This window comes from Pinus tabuliformis, chromosome 7 (assembly GCF_031772625.1).
Source record: "Pinus tabuliformis cultivar Carrire ecotype Pingquan chromosome 7, CPIR1, whole genome shotgun sequence".
Classification (NCBI taxonomy): Eukaryota; Viridiplantae; Streptophyta; class Pinopsida; order Pinales; family Pinaceae; genus Pinus; species Pinus tabuliformis.
In genome coordinates this window covers 1089558446-1089581047 of record NC_142293.1, presented here as the reverse complement: position 1 = coordinate 1089581047, position 22602 = coordinate 1089558446, and the positions used below count along the sequence as shown (strand labels likewise).

At 38.4% G+C, this 22602-nt stretch overlaps 1 protein-coding gene across 1 annotated transcript in view; it reads left to right on the top strand.

Moving 5' to 3' along the window:
- Positions 1-1781: 1781 nt before the first annotated feature.
- LOC149251355 (UDP-galactose/UDP-glucose transporter 5B-like) overlaps positions 1782-22602 on the top strand; it is a 245376-nt gene continuing 224555 nt past the window's right edge. Inside the window, exons 1-3 of the mRNA XM_089459369.1 lie at positions 1782-2229; positions 22282-22401; positions 22492-22584. Coding sequence (XP_089315495.1) covers positions 2125-2229; positions 22282-22401; positions 22492-22584 — 318 coding nt within the window. The 5' untranslated portion in view covers positions 1782-2124. The remainder of the gene's footprint in view (positions 2230-22281; positions 22402-22491; positions 22585-22602) is intronic.

Genomic DNA, 22602 nt, shown 5'->3' with positions numbered 1-22602 from the left:
ACAAGATAGATTACTGCTAAATCCACAAAATGCGGTTTTTGGGCTGCAGGTTTCGACAACCCATGGTTTTGCAAAAGGTATTCTATAAGAGTCAATTTACAGTTGGCGGTTTTTGGGCTCTAGGTTTTGACAACCCATGGTTTTGCCAATGGCATTCTACAAGAGTCAATTTACAGTTGGCAGTTTTTGGGCTTTAGGTTTCGACAACCCATGGTTTTGCCAATGGTATTTTACAAGATTGATGACTGCTACATCCACAAAATGCGGTTTTTGGGCTCTAGGTTTCGACAACCCATGGTTTTGCTAATGGTATTTTATAAGATCAATGACTGCTACGTCCACAAAATATTTGTATTAGGCAGATCTACCCGAAAGGATCACTTCTTGTTGGCTCAACCATGGAGCCTAACCCCGAGAGTGTCGAGATAATTGAATCTGTGACCTCTCAATAACATAGGTGCTTTAATGTTGAGAAGTCGACAAACTGAGCTAACAAACCCCCCCACCCCCTCGCCCCTCTCTCTCTCTCTCTATATATATATATATATATATATATATCCTACTTGCCTAGATCCATTTTAACTCTGGATCTACTAAGGGTTGAGAGAGACCAAATCTCTTTTCACTCTCAAAGAGATTTTTTATTTTTCAATTAAGCCTACATTTAAAATCGTTTACATACTTACATTACATTTACACATCTACCTTATACCGAGCTGTAGAGCGCCTCTTGGCGCAATAAAATTGAGGTAAAGTAGTCAATTTATAGTTGCCAGTTTTTGGGCTCCAGGTTTCGACAACCCATGGTTTTGCTAATGGTATTCTACAAGAGCCAATTTATAGTCGGCGGTTTTTGGGCTCTAGGGTTCGACAACCCATGGTTCTGCCAATGGTATTTTACAAGATCGATGACTGCTACATCCACAAAATGTGGTTTTTGGGCTCCAGGTTTCGACAACCCATGGTTTTGCCAAGGGTATTCTATAAGAGTCAATTTACAGTTGGCGGTTTTTGGGTTCTAGGTTTCGACAACCCATAGTTTTGCCAATGGTATTTTACAAGATCGATGACTGCTATGTCTACAAAATATTTGTATTAGGCAGATTTACCCGAAAGGATCACTTCTTGTTGGCTCAACCATTTAATGATGAGAAGTTGACAAACCGAGCTACCCGCATCCCCTCGCCCCCCCACTCCCCCCTTCCCCCCCTCTCTCTCTCTATATATATCCTACTTGCCTACCTGGATCCATTTTAACTCCGGCTCTACTAAGGGTTGAGAAAGACCAAATCTCTTTTCACTCTCAAAGAGATTTACACCTCAAGATATTTACTCCCTTTATTTGATCCGCTTGATAAACCGAGAATCTAAATACATCTAAGCTAATTATTTTTCAAATAAATTAAATTAATAAACAAATATACTAACCTTGTGGAGTTTAAAAACAAATTAATATTTCCAATATTTTAAATAAACATTTCAAGTGTAACCATAATAAATAAAATGTCCACTCAAAATTTTAAAAAATTTAAATAATAAATACAAAAATGATTTAAAATGTTAGAAATATTTTTACATTCCAAAAATATATGTTAATTTAAAAAATTATATATTAAAAATATAAACACTTTTAACAAAACTCCATAAAAATATGAGTGAAAAATTAAAACTATTGCAAAATCACAACTAAAAGAGGAGAATAACGGTTTCCGGGCCCAAGTGAATAGCCATATTGTGTACCACCTTACACTTCCACCTCATCCTACTCAAACGACAATTCAATGTTCCACCTCATCCTACTCAAACGACAATTCAATGTCGTTGGAATGTTAGAAAATAGCGAAGAGATCGCTTCTAAGGGAGAGATTTAAGCAAAATGAAGTTAAATCTGGAGTTGCTCAAAAAAAATTCCTGCGGACGTTCATCATGCACTCGCCCTCCTTCTCCGAATTAAAATATAAATAATAATAAGATGCTGTGTTCGAATCTCGATTGCCCGAGAAGGGAGAAAATTGCGCGAATGATAGAACGAGGGTTTCAGAGGAAAATTTGAAATATGTATATATTTCTCTCTGGAACGTAAACCTGGAATAAAAGAATATCAATAGTGATAGCAGGTTGGCGATGGCAAGTCCAGAGGGCATGACCATATTCGACCATAAAACTTCAAAAATGGCGGTTTCAGTGGTTGGGATCATGACCACTCTCGTTATTTATGGCGTATTGCAGGTATGAATACTTTATTTCCCCTGTAGCTCTTCGTTTTCGCCCAAATTTAATAAACATTTTGATGATGTGTCCTAATGTCTCGTGCAGTACTGTTACTGTTTGAATTCTCCTCCATAGGAAAATTTCTAACCCAGTGGAAGAGCTTAAAAAGCAACTATGGACAAATCACCCACGATCACCTGGATGGCCTCGCCTTTCTCCTTAAGGTTAAGAAAGGGCTTCCTAACTACACTTAACTTTAAGGGGATCCCTATGATCAAATCTACAACCATTGAGTTTAAAATGATATTTCTCAACTCGAGTTGACTTAAAATAAAACTTAAGCAGGTGCGAATGACAAGCTCAAAGGTGCATTTAGAGAAATGTTCACTCAGAGTCGTACTCAGAAATCATAAAATCATGTCAACCATGCACTTTATTCAGATTTGAGAGTTCGTTATGAAATGCCAAGGTAATACATAATCGATTAATGCTGCTATTGACGATGAACGATAAGGTAGCAAAATCAAATCTTTCAAATGAGCACTGGTACCATAGATTATGGACCGAGTTTATTAAACCAGAATCTTATGTCATCCATATGCTGTAGAAGCAGAGTTATGGTTCTTTCCCACAGTACCATGTGTAGGTGCTAGGCATGTCCACGAGTTACTGCATTAACGTGTTAATTAACTCACACTTAACAGCAATATAATGAGTGTAGAGTTGTTGAAATGTTAAAATACAGTGCTGTAACATAGAAGATTTCAGAGTATCAAAGATCCATCATCATGGTTTGTACAATCCAATGTTTAATCATGAAATTCAAAGACCCACAGTGTTTTAGGACATTCAGTGCAACAATAAACTACTAGCATTCAAGCGAAATGATAAATGCACGAAATTTAATATGATAGTGAGGATTTTGCAGACCAAACATTTAATAGTGAACAATAAGAAAAGTAAAACTTTATTGCAAACTCTAAAGGAAAACCCGATCCGAAATTTTCATATAACCGGAGTTCAAGATTACTTATATGGAAGCATGAATTGCTAGTGACGAGATGTTCCAGCTTATGTGCAAAATTCAAATATCCAGAGTATAAGTGTGGGTGTGTCAAGTCTATTCCTTCTATTTCAAAGAACAAATCAGTCATGCAGATTATCAGTAAATTTTACCCCAAAATGTCAATGAAGTTGTTGTAGTGAGTGGCATTTGTTGGACAAATTTAACATGCTTATCATTCAATCATCCGAATGCTTAAGAGATATGAAAATCACTTGGAAATGAACAATGGATGTATGACAAGAGAAAAACATCAACAGAATTTCACCATAAGCAACTTAAAGAATGAAATTATTGAGCAGTCTCGACTGTGAGCATAAATTACCAGCAACCTTCCGACAACCTTGAGCTGAGACGTCAGGTTCATGGAGCAAGACGTCCAGCTCAAAGAGACTTTGGTTTGTATTTTTTGTTTTTAATAAATGGAAACTGGTTTAGATATTGCACTCTGTGAGATTAGATAAGTCCTTACTTCAGATCTATGGGAATGTTCAATATATTATAAATTTCTTACATCAGATTCATCAGGAACCACATACCATTTTGAGGAGAAAATGTCAGATTCAGGGAGTAAGGCATTCTGCTCAAAGGGATGTTCGTTACCCTAATACTGAGCCAATTATTTGAAGTGATAACCCTTAAATCTGTTGCAACTCAGAGTATTTAGTGACTAGTAAAGTGAAAACAATCAGAGTTTTTACCATTCACATTTTTCTTACTTAAGGTTTTGTCTATGTGTTTGGAAATACCTAGGTGTAGGAGAGGAATTGATGTAATATTGTTGTATACTTACCTCAGATCCGAGCCTCATTACCTGAAACAAAGATGCATGTGTCAAGCAAGTGGATGGTAGGACATTGCTTGAAATTCTGTACTCTGTAATTAAACCATCAGGTCTATAAACTGATGCCAATACCTCAAATAACAGATAATTTTCCTCCTTTTAGCAGGTTGTTTCACCACCTACAACGCTTGTTTATCAGGTTGCCCCACTAGCAAATGATCATGTCAGAATCTGCAGGCGACTATTCTCACTAACAAACTCAGGATGAGATGTCAGCACTTATGAGTAGGACTTTTGAATCTTAAGTGTGTTGATTTGGTTCCTAGGTGGATTTAAAGTGTGTCGAAGGGAGTATACTGTATATATGAGATATAAATTATGTATGGCCAGATTTCACATGGATTGTTCCCACATGTCATATGAAAATAGCTCAAACTCTAACTTTAACCCTGCTGAAATATGAATTTCCAGCTCTATTATTGATGAAGTAACTCAGAATCATTAGAGAAATTTCAACATTTAAACCATTATATCAAAAAATTACAAAATATATAGTGATGCAGGCTTGCTAAAGTGATGTTTTGCAAACAAAGTCAAGTCAAATAGATTTAAAACTTGCTGCTGAAGACTTGAAACAGATAAACACCCTAGATTTAGTGATTTATGGTGAAAATTTGGTAGCTCAGGGATGAATTTCTAAAAATAGAAAGTCTAAAGTAGAAAGTCTAAAAATAGAAAGTATCAAGTATGACTTTCCAAAAATAGTAAATCACCTTGCATCCTAAGTCACCGGGTTCGGCAAATTTAATCCTTTGAATTCGAAATTCACCAAACGTCAAAACAATTTGAACAAATTCGTTTCTGTTAGTCAAACTTTATGCTGAACACAAACACGAACTTTATGCTGAACACGAACACGAACATTATGCCGAACACAAACACGAACAAATTCGATGAAATTCGCCAAAAATTCGTTGAAGTTCATTTTAGGGTTTTGTGGTTCAACATTTTTCCATCGTTTATAATTAAAAAAAAAATTAAAATGGTAAGTTTGGTAACCCTAATGAATTTGAGGCTAAAACTTGGCGCCACGCGAAAATCTACCTTACTCACAGTCACACTCGCTCACTCCACCACCAACTGGTGAGATACTCCGGCCTTTGGGACTTGGATAACGAGCCACCGGGAAGTTGGATAACTAGAACACAGGGCTATTGGGGCATTTGGAATCATTGAAAAAATGAGAAAGGTTTTTGATTCGATTGACAGACTTTTCTAATGGGAACAATAATCAATCTTCTTCAAGTAATGTTTCTGTCAACCAACCCATCGAGAGGGTTGAATCATCAGGATGAATAATGAATTTTTGTCCAGTTCAATTAATAGAATTCACTAACTAAAACAACAATTATTTTTTGTCAATTTATAGTTCTATTAATCATCATATAATTCCATTGTGATGTATCACTGACAAAATAATTTGTAATTGTCTGTATGGATTTAGTGAAAGTTAATGGTGACTTTTTTGCTTTTTATGGGGTGATCTACATGATTTATTTGTGAAGAATTGTGGCTAAATGTGTTTTTCAACCTGCTTGAACTTAAATTGTATATAATATTTCAAATTTTATATGTCGAATTTTATGCCGAATTTTATCAGCAAAATTTTAGGTGCCGAACTTTATTCGAATTTCAAGGTTCTCGAACTCAAACATGAACACGAATGCGGTGACTTAGCTTGCATCAACTGGTAATTAAGTATTGTTGATGGAAAATCCCTTTTGATCATCAATCAATCCTAATAGTTCAATTTCAACTTAATCATCAATATTATATTTTTATTCTTATGATACTATTACTATTAAAAATAAATTTCAAGTCACTCAATCATGGCTCTCAATAATGTTCTTTTACACTCTCATTATTGGCATGGCATATTCCTCTTACACTCTCATTAATGCTCTTACACTCTCTTACACTCAATAAAAGCTTGTCATAAAATATTCCTCTTACACTCTCTTATGCTCTCATTAAAGCATGTCATAAAAGATTCCTCTTATGCACTCTTTAATGCATATGTTACACTCTCTCTTAAAAGCATAAGTTACAAAGGCATGTGTACCTCCTTATGCCCATTTCCTAAATGGGCATATGATACTCTCCCTCTTGGCATGCGAGTTACTCCTGCTTTATGGCATGGATTCATTGCTCCTTCTATATATATATATGTGCCTCATTCTTTCTCCCCTCACTACTTGTGTATTGTGAAATAAGAATTCGAACTTGAGAGAGAGTTGGAGAGAGTTGAAGAAGATTGTGAGAGAGAGACTTGGAGAGTAAGAGCAGAACTTGGTGAGCAAGGTTGATTCAATGCTTCAGTGTTTTGTTGTTGATTCAATTGAAGGGAAGGTTGATTCAGTGTGTGCATCTGCTACCAGTGATCTTCATGCTACGACTTGTTCAAAATTGGGTGAACTTACTCATTCTCTTGATCTCTCATTGTACTTTGTATCTTTGTTGAACATTTGATTTATAATAGAAGAAGAATCTGGTTGGATTTTCCCCTCGTGGGTTTTGCCCTGGTCATTGGACCTAAATTCTTTGTGTCTACTTGTGTTCTTGGCTGTCTTCTATTTTGCATATGGTTTATATGGTGTATGTTCTATCTGCAATTGCTTAATTAATATTCCAGAAGACAAATTTTTTGGAATAAGAAATTGTTGCAGCATAGAACATCAAAATTTCAACAATTTAAAACAAACCCTTAGCTATTGGAAATGAAGGGAAGAAAACATAACTGAATTTTAAATGAGGGAAAGGAAAAAAAATTGATCAGTGCCTATCCTATTGAGCTATTGGGGTCCAAGCATCTCTCCTTGAGGCTTGGTTTGGAGTAGATCTTGGGACTTTAGGCAACCCTAGGGTGTGCCTAAGAACCTCCCCAAAGAGATATTGGAAGTTCCAAGATTTGAATGGTGATAAGAGTGGATTTACTAGCTCCTCGAGTGGCCAAGGATAGACTTTACCCCATTTCAAAATAGGAGTTGGAAGGAAAATCAAGCCTTGCTATCTCAATAGTTTAGTTGAAGTGTAAAAAGACTAAAGACTATGAAGCATTCATACCTAATGAAGGTCTTCTACTTGTACCAACCTACTCCTCCTGTAGTTCCTTGCCAACTTCATCAACCATTTTTTACTTGTCACAAACAATCTTTTTTGCTAGATCCCTCTCAAACAATACTCAAGGAAAGTTAGGCAAGTCCAAAAAGCACGAGTAAGAAATGGGCCAAATAGTTTCTTTATTCTCCCCAACTCTAAGCTACGAATGAGAGCTTAATCTTCTTTATATAGTAGAGGCACCCTTCTAAAAAAATACAATACAAGGTGCTAAAACCATAGGTACAATAAACAGTGGGTTTAAAACCATGGGAAAATTCCCAAGTAGCTACAACCTTCTCACCACAATAATGGCGCCCTCAAGATAATACAAAGCTGACCCAAAAATCCACATGTGTGGTCCAAGAATGTCCTGGAAGAGGTGCGCACCCATCAAAGCATGTGAATGTACTCATAAGAAGATACAAATATCCCATGATCTTGTTAACTAGTGATTGGAAGATGGAGTGCTCCCATGAAGTAAGGCTCCAAACCATAACACATGAAGAATGGTCAACAACTAAAAGTGTATTTCTCATAAGTGTGGCACATGTGACCAAGAATGGGTTCTTCATGAAGTGTGTAGTGCTCCATAAAGCTTGCGACCAACTCAACCAATTGTAACCAATTGCAATGATCTGGTCCATAAGCTGTAACCACTTGCTCCAAGCTTGTAACAACTTGGTCCAAGTCTCCGACTGTCTCAACTAACTCCCATGTATGGTCTATGTGAGGAAGACAAGGTGCATATGTGGAATAATTGCTCCAAACCATAACACATGAAGGATGGTCAACAACTAAAAGTGTGTTTCTCATAAGTGTGGCACATGTGACCAAGAATGGGTTCCTCATGAAGTGTGCAGTGCCCCATAAAGGCTGTAACCTACTCAACCAATTGTAACCAATTGCAATAATCTAGTCCATAAGTTGTAACCACTTGGTCCAAGCTTGTAACAACCTGGTCCAAGTCCCCGACTGCCTTGACTAACTCCCATGTGTGGTGTATGTGAGGAAGACAAGTTGCATATGTGGAATAATTTGATCAAGTAAGCAAAGGCACCCCATTGAAATGATCCATGTGGCATCCTTGTCATCGCTTGATGCATGGTCACGGATCCTAAGGCAGTGACATATATCCCAATCAAGAACATAGATATGAGGGCAAAACGTATAGATCCCTGTGTAACAGGTCTTGAGGCATGGTACATGTTTTTCTATTTAGGGCACCCACTCAAAGTGGTGGGTGTAGCCCCTTTACAAGTCAATATGTGATGCACACCAAGTGTTTTCTTTTAGTAAGGTTGAAATAAAAGTTAATTTTGTAATTTGCCTAAGTCTTACCATGGGAGGGCACATTCACCCCTTGTAATGTTTAAACCTATGACAAAATGTATTTCGTAGATCTCTAAGTTAAAGATAGGTAAAAGGGGTAACAAACTAATACTAGGATGAATAACTTGTGGCAAAGGGGAGGGGAAGTGTCATGTAATCACCCTCAAAGTCATATATGATGAATAAGGTCTTCTTAGCTGGTCCAACTAGGTTTTAGGAGCTAGGAATTCACAAACAATGGTAACTTTTCATTGTCCAAATGACTTAGGTGGAAAGAATTGGTCCCAACTACATTCTCTACTTGGTATGTTCCATAATGAGTGAAATTTTCCATGTTTCTCTAGTTTTTCCCTATGTTTATCCCAAATTTTAGACCAAATCACTTGGTTGGAACTCTCTTTGTCTTGCCAAGAGCAAACTTAATTTTGCTATCCTAGCGCTTCTTATTATCCCTCGCTATTTTCTTGATAATGGCCATTAGATTTTTATTAATTGATTCTGCAAGGCCATTCCCTTGGGGTAGTAATTAGATAAGTGAGATAGGACAATGCCATAATTGAAACAAAATGAAGAAAAGTTGGCTGAGTTGAATGCCTTGGCATTGTTTGTAATGATTTTAGAAGGGACACCTGTTAAATTGGCAACGAGGGCCAAACTCCATGTGGGTCATCTTATTTATGACAGTTGATATTTTTATTAGATCCCTCTCATCGAGAGGTGTAGGATTGATCTAAAGATCATCCGATTCCAATAAGTATTTATGAAGTTATGAATTTATTTATGTTATGGACAAATTGTTAAGTCGGCCAGCATCTTATGTAGGCTCCAAAGCCCAACTGACGTGTCTATTCAACCTCGAAATTTTTAGTATAAATAAGAGAGGATTTGGAGTCATTAGTGACACACACTTCATGTGATCTCCTCCTCACCACGTCTTGGGTTTTTGGTGAAGGAGAGACACACAAGAAGATACATTGGATGATGCCCTAGCAATATACGCACAAACATTCATACGATATAAGGGAAGGAACACAACGTGGATGGAAATACTAGTATATACGCAACAATATATATACGCTGTCATGCACAGCATGGCCACACAGTCATATATATATATATATATATATATATATATATATATATAGATATATATACGCTGTCATACCTTACCACGCAGTCATATATGCAATATAAATACGCTGTCAGCTGTAGTAAGTAATGAAGACATAACGTGATGCCCTAATCTGCTTCAGTCATAACTGCAGTCCAGCATGGTTATGAAGAACGCTGGTCATATAGACAGTGATACACTGGTTATGAAGAACGCTGGTCATATAGATAGTGATACGCTGGACACTTATACGCTGGTCATATCCATACACAGTCATGGACTCCTCTTATACGCAGTCAACAGGATCATACGCTGTTCAAATCTAATATGCAACCCTTATTCACACAACAAACCCTATATGCAACAAATAATGGGATTGCGTGGAGGATTTGGAACTATAGCCTAGCTGCTTTGCTAGGCTGCAAGCCATAGCAAGCAGCTAAGGCTGATATACAGAAGGATAGCAAGGGCAACATGATGTATGGGAATAATGATGTATGAGATCATGAGTATGAGCAGCATGATGATGAATGAGATCATGGACATGGGCAACATCATGATGAATAGATCATGAGCATGAGTAGCATAATGATGCATGGACATGGGCAACATCATGATGAATGAGATCATGAGCATGAACAACATAATGATACATGAGCATGGGCAACATCATGATAGATGAGATCATGGGCAACATGATGTATGAGATCATGGACAACATGATGTATGGGCAGCGTAGTGATCATGAGCAGTGTGATGATGCATGATGGTGCAGCAAATGGACGAGATGCAACACTATGATAGGTGAAGAAGTCACCTTAGAGAATTAGTTGAAGTAATATGTCTTCAACTGATCTCTGTAGATATCAAAAGTCAAAGTGTTGACTTCTATTGTAAATGTACTATTTCTCTCACTTTCTCTGTTGAACTTTGAAGAACATAAAAGAAGAATTGATCAAGGGTTTCCCCACATTGTGGGGTTTGTCCTTGGCTAGCGCCACATCTTGTGTCCTCTTCTCTTGGCTTGTCTTTTGCAATTTATATTCATGTTCTATCTGCAGTTTACTTTAATGCTGATGTGATTGCTAACTGTGAAAATTTAAATAAATTGCTCTATCATAGAACATACCAAAAATTAACATGGTATCAGAGGTGAGGTAAAGACAATGCCCAAGCGAGAGGGAAAGAGCAATCATCGATAACAGTTGGGATAAGACAAAAGGATCAATGGGTTCCTCATAATTCACCCAGGGTGAAGTCGAAGCAGAGAATGTTATCAGAATGGCGCAGCGGAAGGTTCTGATGGCCTACCTAAAGATCACTTCATTGGGTAGTTTGGATCTAAGGGTGGAAGGAAAGGCATATGCCTTGGTTACAATAAGTTCAGCCATTATGCGAAGGAGTGTCTGAATGGCAGAGACACTTCTCTTGATGAAGATAGACAAATCATTCTAGGGTCAAGGGAATGACAGGTAATATAGTTCATCAAGGAGAAATGGTCGACTCTTCAAAGAAAGCAAGGAACCCCAAGTATGAAGAATCAAATGTTGTTTCTGATAAGATAAAGAAGTGTTATCCTGTATTGGCCCTCTCCTTCAGATTCTTTGGGAATCTAGTTTATTGATTATAGTGCCTCAAGGCACTTCATCAGATAGATGGGTGCACTCTCTAATTTGGTAGAGATGGAAACAATCGTGGAATTATACTTGGAGCCGATGCCACCTATCCCGGAAAGGGAGTAGGGAATGTTACCCCTCAATTGAATGCGGGTAACTCGATTCATTTACCAAAACTCTTTTATGTACCTGATCGCAAGAAGAACCTGATGTCCATTTCAACAATGAAAGTCTAAGGTTATTGGGTGGCACTCATCGATGGAAAGGTACGTGTTTGAAAACAATTTTTCAAAGATGTTTTTAAGTTCAGGGTTGTATCAAGTTGCAGGAAGTCCACTGGGAACCATGTCCATTGACACAACACTGGAGGTCTGTGATGGCGAACAACCCGAGGGGTTTGAGATTGATAATCAGGAATCTCACATATGCAGGTGGAAGAAAGCCCTCTATGGCTTGAAGCAAAACACCCCGGGCGTAGTATGAGAGGATCGATAGCTGTCTGATGAAGCTGAGATTCACTAGGAGTGAAACCGATCCAAACCATCCAAAGGTTGTGGATGATAGACCTCTCATACCAACCACCCTCTGAGGACAACCTAATTCAAACAGGTGCAGACCCTCTCACTTGCAGAAGTACAAGGGAGTTGGATTCCGGATGTAGAATGATAAACTGCAAACTTGTGACTACCTCAAGGATCTCAACTTTCAGAAGTTATATGGTAGTGATGTCGGACCAGATTTGGGAAATGCCTCTGAGTCTCATAAACTCATTCGCGTTGATGTTCTTGGTGAACTTCCGTCCGGACATATGTTTTGCAGTTAGCATGGTGAGCTCATATTTGGTTGAGCCTTACTAGATTGGTGCCAAGAATCTTCTGAGATATCTTCGGGGCACAATCTCTCATGGATTGAGATACACTGCTGGAAATATGAAAACTGCATGATTATTCGAATGCTGACTGGGTAGGCAGTGTGGAGGATCACTAGAGCACTTTTCAGTGCTGGCTCTCTTTGGATTCTACTTCGATATCATGGATGAGCAGGACGCAGAAGTCGGTTGTTATAAGTACCGCTGAGACTGGATACATAGCTACAAGTATGACCTCGTATGAAGTTGCCTGGTTGTGGAAACTCTTCAGTGAGTACACATGATGAATACCACTGTGATTCTCTGTGACAACTAGAGGTGGGATTCGATTATTGAGGAATCCCGTATTCAATGATTGCTCCAGCAGATAGACATCAAACACTGCCTTATCTGGGATATGGTAAGTTGATGAGCAAGGAGGCTCCATCGCACTGAGATGATGTACAGGTCGCTACACTTTGTCAGAGCCCCGAGGAAAGATCAAATTTGTGATTTTCCCGAACGACTTGGAGTCGTCGAGAGACCCTTGTAAAAGGGTCTTGCATGTTGCATACATTGAGCTCTGGGGGCTTGCGGTTCTTACTGGAGCAACATACGACCACAGGGTGACTCACCCTCCCTTGGTGGTGCGCACTGGGACAAGATGATTCGCTCTCTTGTGGGACAGGATGATTCGCTCTCCTGTGGACAGGATGATTCGCTCTCCTATGGAACAAGATGATTCGCTCTCTTGTGGGACAAGATGATTCGCTCTCTTGTGGGACAGGATGATTCGCTCTCCTGTGAACAAGATGATTCGCTCTCTTGTGGAACAAGATGATTCGCTCTCTTGTGGGACAGGATGATTCGCTCTCTTGTGCGACAGGATGATTCGCTCTCCTGTGTAGCAGGATGATTAGTTCTCCTGTGAGGTTTGGATGATGTGTTCTCCATGACGACTATGTAGCAGGATGATTAACTCTCTTGTGAGGCCTGGATGATGTGTTCTCCCTGGCGATTGTGTAGCAAGATGATTAGTTCTCTTGTGAGGACAGGATTGATTAAGTTCTCCTGTCGAGGTATCCTACCCATGCAGTCTGGGACTCATGGGAAGTACCTCTCATTTGATCAATGAGCAGGGAAATGAGGATAGGGACCATAGTAGTACCGATGGACGCATCGCTGTATCTACCGTACTCCCTATGCTAGGATGACCTTCATTGATCTGGGATCAATGATACTGGTCTGGGACTAGTTGTAGGAGTTGTACCTACTATGACGCTGACTTCAGGTTGGTTGAGATTGGTTTGGGCCCAGTAGTACATGCTCTGAGATTGACTTTGAGTCAGTAGAGTACTGGTCTGGGACCAGTGGTAGGAGTTGTACTTACTACGACATTGACTTCGGGTCGGTTGAGGATTGGTCTGGGACTAGTGGTACACAATCTGAGACTGACTTCGGGTCAGTGGAGAATGTTATAACTTATGACACATTCTCGGTCAATTCTTCTTCTTCATAGTTCAGCAGAGCTAAGCAGAGCAAAGCCAACAGAGCTAAGCAGAGCTGAGCAGAGCTAGCAGAGCTGAGCAAAGCAGAGCGAAGCCAGCAAAGTTGAGCAGAGCAGAGTAGAGCCAGCAGAGCTAAGCAGAGCTGAGCAGAGCAGAGCTGAGCCAGCAGAGCTGAGCAGAGCCAACAGAGCTGAGCAGAGCAGTGCAGGGCACTGATGGTAGAGATAGTACAGTCGGACATATGGATCAGCGGATGGAGTTCTCCCTAGTTGAGAGGAAGTGTTAAATTGGCAACTAGGGCCAAACTCCATGTGGGTCATCTTATTTATGACAACTGATATTTTTATTGGATCCCTCTCATCGAGAGGTGTAGGATTGATCTAAAGATCATCCGATTCCGATAAGTATTTATGAAGTTATGAATTTATTTATGTTATGGACAAATTGTTAAGTCGGCTAGCATGTTATGTAGGCTCCGAAGCCCAACCGACGTGTCTACTCAACCTCTATGTTTTTAGTATAAATAAGAGAGGATTTGGAGTCATTAGGGACACACACTTCATGTGATCTCCTCCTCACCACGTCTTGGGTTTTTGGTGAAGGAGAGACACGCAAGAAGATACATTGGATGATGCCCTAGCTTATACGTGGATGATGCCCTAGCAATATACGCACAAACATTCATACGATATAAGGGAAGGAACACAGCGTGGATGGAAATACTAGTATATACGCAACAATATATATACGCTGTCATGCACAACATGGCCACACAGTCATATACACTGTCATACCTTACCACACAGTCATATACGCAATATAAATACGCTGTCAGCCGCAGTAAGTAATGAAGACATAATGTGATGCCCTAATCTGCTTCAATCATGACTGCAGTCCAGCATGGTTATGAAGAACACTTGTCATATAGACAATGATACGCTGGTTATGAAGAACGCTGGTCATATAGACAGTGATACGCTGGTTATGAAGAACGCTAGTCATATAGATAGTGATACGTTGGACACTTATACGTTGGTCATATCCATACGCAGTCATGGACTCCTCTTGTACGTAGTCAATAGGATCATACGTTGTTCAAATCTAATACGCAACCATGATTCACACAACAAACCCTATACGCAGCAAATAATGGGACTGCGTGGAGGATTCTGGAACTATAGCCTAGCTGTTTTGCTAGGCTTCAAGCCATAGCAAGCAGCTAAGGCTGATATACAGAAGGATAGCAAGGGCAGCATGATGTATGGGAATAATGATGTATGAGATCATGAGTATGAGCAGCATGATGATGAATGAGATCATGGACATGGGCAACATCATGATGAATGAGATCATGAGCATCAACAACATAATGATGCATGGACATGAGCAGCATCATGATGAATGAGATCATGAGCATGAGCAACATAATGATGCATGAGCATGGGCAGCATCATGATAGATGAGATCATGGGCAACATGATGCATGGGCAGCATGATGTATGAGATCATGCACAACATGATGTATGGGCAGCATAGTGATCATGAGCAGCATGATGATGCATGATGGTGCAGCAAATGGACGAGATGCAACATTATGATAGGTGAAGAAGTCACCTTAAAGAATCAGTTGAAGCAATATGTCTTCAACTGATCTCTGTAGATATCAAAAGTCAAAGTGTTGACTTCTATTGTAAATTTACTATCTCTCTCACTTTCTTTGCTGAACTTTGAAGAACATAAAGGAAGAATTGATCAAGGGTTTCCCCACATTGTGGGGTTTGTCCCTGGCTAGCGCCACATGTTGTGTCCTCTTGTCTTGGCTTGTCTTCTGCAATTTATATTCATGTTCTATCTGCAGTTTACTTTAATGTTGATGTGATTGCTAACTGTGAAAATTTAAATAAATTGCTCTAGCATAGAACACACCAAAAATTAACAACACCAAATTATTTGATAATTCCATCTTCTAAGAACTCATTTACCATAATATCAATTGCTCTTTTACTCAGAATAAATTCTACCGGTTGGTGAAGTAATTAGTGGTTGTGAGGAACCATTTGAACCCATTACTAGAATTATCTTTAAACTCACCGATGAAATCAAAGTTCCATTGTTGAATTGCTACCTCTACCTTAATTGGTTTCAGGCGAAGGGATGCTAAGTGTTGTCTTCCAGTAAACAACTGACATTCTTGGCAGGATCTCATAAGGATAGGGTCATCATGGAAGATGGTGGCCCAATAGTACCCTACCCTTAGTATTTTATGAGTGGTAGTTCTAGCAACATGATGCCCCTTATAAAATTGCTTATGCAAATCTGTCATTAACCCTTTGGCCTTTTCATCATTGACACATCTATGAATAAGGTCATAATGCTTTCTCTAATCAAGACAACCTTGGATAATATAATACTTAGAGACTTTCAAATTCAAAGGCATTAGGATATGTTAGTTTCTTCAAATAATAGATAGTGCCCTTATGCCATTCATGGCTCTCCAATTTGTTTGACAAATCATTCACCAAGTTAATGCTTAACGCTTTTTCATTCCCTTTTGCAAGCAACCTATCAAGGCCTTGATCCTTAATCAATTTGGTTGGTTTGATTTCCAAGTATATTATTGAATCCTAGACACCCACTTCACACGTGTCCCAAGGCAATCTTGTTGGGTGAGGATATCTTTCACAACTACATGTGGGACATATGCAATAATCTTTGAGTATTCTACATAAGGTGGCAAATGTTTTAAGGATTGCACTAAGGCATAAGCTTGATTTTTCATTGTCTTATAATTCAATTATGAATCCCTTAATGCTTGATTCATGAATGCTATTGTTTGTTCTTGATTATCCTTGATTATGCTATTGTAAGGCACCAACTATCGTTTATTTTGACATAAATGAGAAGGTTAGATAATCTTTTGAATAATTGGGGCTAACTAAGACTGGTGTTGAGCTTATAGCATTCTTGATTAACTTGAAGGCATGTCTCGAATGGTCATCCAACTTGAATTCTGTATCATTCTTCAACAAATTAGAAATAGGCTTCGTTATCTTGACAAAATGGGGATAAACCTTTTGACAAAATTTATTTTCCAAAGAAGGATTGAACAACCTTTTTTGACTCAAGCAAGGGGATTTCTTGAATAGCTTCAACTCTAGATGCATTAATTTTAGTGCCTTGCTTAGATATGACATGTCCCAACAACTTCCCTTCATCTACACCAAACACTGATTTCTTAGGGTTCAATGATATTTTGAATTTTTTACATGTCAAAATCTTGTCTCAACTGACGAATATGATCCAATACTTTTTCCAATTAGATCCTTGAAAGCATAGTCCATTACTCTCTGGAATGTTGGACCCGCATTCATCAAGCCAAAAGGCATTTGAAGATACTCAAAAGTTGCCCAAGGGATTATGAATGCTATTTTATTCCTATCTTCCTCCTTAACCAAAACTTGTTGTTGAAATGTGTAACTAGGTTTGGTATTCATAAATATGAAATGTACTTTTGATTCTTGTATATTGTAAAAAGAAAGAAGAAATATTTTTGTTATTTTTGTAGCATAGGTTTCATGCTCAAGGTCTTTTTTATTTAGAGGTTAAGCACCCATTGAGTGCTTCTAGGCTTTGTCCTAGTGTCAAGAATTCAATAGAGTCATTATCATATGAAGAAGACCCCATTGGGCACATTGTAACATGTAAAAATAATTATTTTTGTATTTAAAAGTGTCAAAATACTCTCCAAGACCAAGTTGGCCTAGCAGCTAAGAAGTCGGCCTCATTAGGGCATATCCTCCTCCTTGGAACCCTATATATAGGAGGGAACTCGACCTCCTATGGACATTCACTCACTTCTCATCATCTAAGCGAAGGAGAAGCAAAAGAAAGGCTAGCGAAGAAGGATAGAAGGACGAAAGACAATTTGTTTGGGTTATTTCTCTCTCTCTCTCACACGTGCGAAAGGAAGGCTAGGGTTTTGCAGCTGCAAGGTTGAACTTGAAGAAATTGCAGAAAGAAAGTCGAAAGGAGGACTATTAGGCAATGTTGTGATAATCATGATTGAGATTAAATCGGCAAGGGTCCGGAAAAAGAAAAAATTGTAAAAATCAGGATAAAATTGGTAAAAATTGACAAAACGAAAAAATACAAAAAAATTATTTAAAAAAAATTAAAAAATAGAAAAAATACAAATGTAAAGATCGCAAGTTTTTTGTTCTTCGAAAAAATTGCGATTAAAATCACCGAATTAATCATTTTAGGGATAAAATCACGATTTTTTCAAAGAATCATGATTAAATCGCGATTTTCGCAACATTGCTATTAGGTCACCTACTACCCCTAAAAGAAGGTGGAACCCAAGCGAAGGTCAAAGGAAGCCTTGGAAGCTCTGAAATTGCTCACACGTGTGGAAGCAATAACTATTGCAGGGGCTGAAAATTTCAGACCTGCAGTGGAGGCCGAAATTCTGTAGTTGGGGGTCAAAGTTGTGCAGCTAGAAGAGATTTGACTGGGTTTGACTTGGGCAAAGTAAGCACATCGTCTAGAAGGTCTGACTTGGTCTTGGAAGGGTATTGGTCTTTTTCTAGAGGTCTTGGAATTCGTCATTTGAAGAATCTATAAGCAGAGAAGAGATTTGTAGGTTTCCCTCTCAAGTGGAGAGGTTTTGGCCTTGGCTTTCAGCCTACATCCTTTGTTCTTGTGTATTGTTGATCTTCTTGTATTGGTAGCTGTTTGATGATAAGAACAACATAATAATAAGAGAAGAAGCTAATAATCAAGCAAAAAAAACATCACAAGCAGTTATCAAGTTAAAGAGAAATCATCCTAGTTGAGGCCCTTTAGATTTCTCAATAGTTGTAACTAGAAAAACCATCTAGCATGAACAACATGCTAGCACTTGTCACTCTTTGAAACGAGTTTTCCATGTTTTTTAAATGATAGTTAGCTTTCAAGGATGGTTGAGATTCCTAAAGCCAACTCATAGTCTTATCTCACTAGTCTTCTTTCTTACTACCACCAAATTTGTGATCCATAATGAATGTTTAGTAGGCGCAATAATTTCACTGCAAGCATTTTCTCCATTTTTCTTAATCAAGGGAAGAGACTTAGAATTAATCTTCTTTAGCTTTGTTTAAACGACTTAGCATCCTCTTTGAAAGGGATTGTATGTTGTATGATGTTTCCTTTATAGGTCTTGACTCTTGAGGTCATCATATTACCAAATGGATACATCCCTATACTCCCTTATCAAATTTGTGGTTACTTCCCTTTCCTACCTTTTCCAGCCTTAATCATATTTGGGTTGGTCTTAGAACCAGTATTGACTTTAATGTAATGTTGAAGCTCTGCTTGTTCCACCTATTTCTTATGCATATCATGCCTATCAAAGAATTTTTCCAAGGGACCAAACCTTGCATGACTCTATTATTCCTTGTTAAATGTTCAGCCTCAAGGATTTTATTAAGTCCATCTCGATCTACCTTCTTGATAGCAAACTATTCTTCATTGGTGAAGAATCTTTCCACTTACTTGTTGTCACCAAATATTTGCCAATGATTGTCATTCGGGACAGAGGGTCTGTAAAGAATATCCATTTTAAGTATCCCAGATGTAACTTTGTCAATTGATTGGTTAGTTAAGATATTACAGTTGAAGCATTGGTCAAGTCATTTTGTTTCCTTGGGATGACATTATTTAAGAAGGCTTTAAATTGGTTAATAGAATCAAGCATAGCTTGCCTATATCATTTTAGCTTTTCATTTTTAGTGGAATATTTGTCTTTCACTTGGAAAATTATAAGTTTTGAATTTGTAATGACTTCTAAGAATTTGGCACCCATTTCCTTTGCCAATCCAAGTCCAAAGAGCTGGGCCTCATATTCTGTTCCATTGTTGGTAGCCTCAAACTCCAACCTATAAGAGAAATCCAAAGTTTCTCGCTGAAGAGTGATTAAAACAATTCCATAATCATTTTATAGTTGGGATTGGGCCCCACCAAAATACATGGTCCATATGTTGTCTCCCATATCCTTGCTTTTCTCTTTATTACGTTCAAGGTAAATAATGTGAAAGGGTTGCATAGTTACCCATGTTATCATCCATAGTATAAACAAATTTGTTCACAGGTTCCTTAGGGTTCCGTACATGAATCCTCTGAATTGTTCTTGATATGAAATCACAAATGCCCCATCTCGGGTTGGGATAGTAGTTTATATGAAAGATCCATTTGTAATGAGCCCCCAAAGTCGGCAAAAAAATTCCTAGGAGCATCCCCCAAGAATCTAGAATATCAATTACTACAGCATCCAACAGGAGAAGATAATATAATATTACTAATGTCCAACAGGTGATCACTAAAGTAGGTCAAAGAGATTGTTAGGTACAATGATGTCAATACAATATGAGACCATTGAAGCGGCTCCTATAATAATAGAATGCCAAAAGAAAGGATGCAAATCTAATCTAAAGCATGTGGAAACAAAACCTAGACTCCATAGCTGGAAGATACTTTGAGAGGAAAATGTAAAATATAGGCAGATCCATGATATGGAAAATGGAAATAGGCCATGAGCCATGTGTCTCACTGTCTGTGGGATCTGGTTCTATCTCTTCTAGGCTAGGTTACATCCAAAGATGGCCTTCTACATAGAGCGCTTCTTGGAGTTGTGGGATGGACTTATTGCTCGAACTCAGCATCCACTTCATCATTGGATGCATGCTCTTTGCATTTCCCTAGGCCAATTCAAAGTGGGTTTGGGTGGAGGCGGACCACTAGATTGATTGATTTAACAGGATTTGCTAGCTGCGCCATCTTCATGAAGTTGAGACAAAGGAGCACTTGATCTTTGGCTACCCTATTTACTACGAGATTTGGGGGTAGTTCCATTGCCTATTAAGAGAGCTCTAGACTCTCTCTACCTTATTCAGATATCCTGACCAGAGATGTTTGGCCTTATACATGTAGGGAGACCCTTAATATCTGCTTTCATTATTCATACCACCCAGCCACCTTCAAGGCTGGCTTCCTTTCTTACGATGCTCCTATCTGCTAGGGGCACCAAAAGATAGGCTGATAGGATTCTGACCCCCAAATTTGGATTTGGGTGGTCTGGAGGACCACCCATACTTCGGAGAGACCTTAGCATCATAGCCACTCGAGATCCCACACCAGTAGATAGAGGAGATCATCCAGACTCAGATGGCAGACCACCTCCTCTAGGCGGTAACACAGTATAGTCTCTCCTTCAACTCTTCCTCTACACAATCCTCTATATTGAGCTTTCTCCATTCAGCCTTGGATGGTAGGAGAGATAGATCCAGCAGGCCATGGCTTGCTTTATTGTCACTTGTGTTCTAGATAATGGATCCACCTCCATTTTTTACATCTTTCTCCTAGATCGGTCTCTCTTTTGGAGCATGACGTTAGATCCTTGGGGGTTTAGATTTGATTACACTTTATTTTCTGCATATTACCTTTTATAAGAACCATTTTAGATCTCCCACTTTGTATTGACATCATTGTATCCAGCAGTGCCTTTGACCTAGTTTAGTGGTCACTTGTTGGACATTAATAAAATTATTTTGTCTTATCTTTATCTAAATCTATGTGAGCCATTAGAGCTATGGATTCTGTTATGGGCTAGAGAGCTGTATAAAAATGATATGAAGTATCCATTGAGGCAATTGTACTCCATTATATGCTGTACTTTTGAGATTTCTCGCTAACCAAGTTAGCTTTTCCACAATCTCTGGCACAGTTGTGATCTTCATGTGTTTTGATGTTTTACTATTACTATTCGTAAGTTTACATGCTTAATTGTTTAATCAATTAAATCTGGAAGTGAAATTTCCTATGTATTTGCATCTTGATGTTTAGCTGTTAGCTAACGAGTAGTGCAGTTCTGTTTTGGGTCTTTGACAGATAGGCACTATCTGTAAAACACGTGCAAATTTGGTACCACTTCAGATTGATCCCTGGTGACTCTAAAGAGAGGGTGTTGTTTTGATATGGGTGTGCAAGTTGAAAATTTGCACTGTTGTCAGTCTGATTTGTTTGGGTGTGATTATCAGGGAGCTTCCTGTGTTGGCAGGCCATTTTAATAATACCGACATAACTTATTACACTCATAGTGAGTTTTTGCCTCGTTAAGTCCATATTATAGTCACACATTTGCAGATTCATATCTTGTCATATTCATGTTAAAGCCACAAACTTTTAACATTATAAGATGAATTTCTATACTTTATTGTTATGTATTTAGGTAGTCATCATTTGCAGTGAGCCGTATCAGCTTACAAAACAAACATGCTTTGTATATGCATTGCAGCTTGGTTGGTGGCAAACAGGACACTGAAGATGGAAAATAACATTTTAATTCTGATCAAGATGCTTTAACCCAAATCTGTTGCAGGGAAACATGGGGAAACCGTTTGTGTCTTGGATTTCTGGAAGCCAGATTCTGTCAATTTTGTGATGAATTCTGACATTATTTAGTAATTTACCACCTTATACTTGAAATTTTTTAGTTGTAGAGACCTGAAGTTTTGTGTGGGGATTAGTTTGATTTCCTTTAGAATTTGTGTTGACTACCAAAGCTGATATCAGTTATATTTACATGTGGAATTAAATCCTACATAATTTCTTTTTTCAGGAAAAAATAATGCGTGTTCCATATGGGGATGGGGATGAAAGTGCATACTTCAAGTATTCACTGTTTCTTGTTCTCTGCAACCGTGTTTTGACATGTGCCGCTTCTGCTATATTTTTACTGGTATTCTACCATCATTTACTGAAGTGTCCTAAATAACACAGGTTTTCTTGTTTATTTGATTTGTTTATTTTCAGTTTTATCCCTTTTCAGGCAAACAAAAAGACTATGGGCCCTGCTGCACCGTTGTATAAATATGGGGCTGTTTCAGTATCAAATATTTTGACAACAACATGCCAATACGAGGCACGCATACTTACTTTT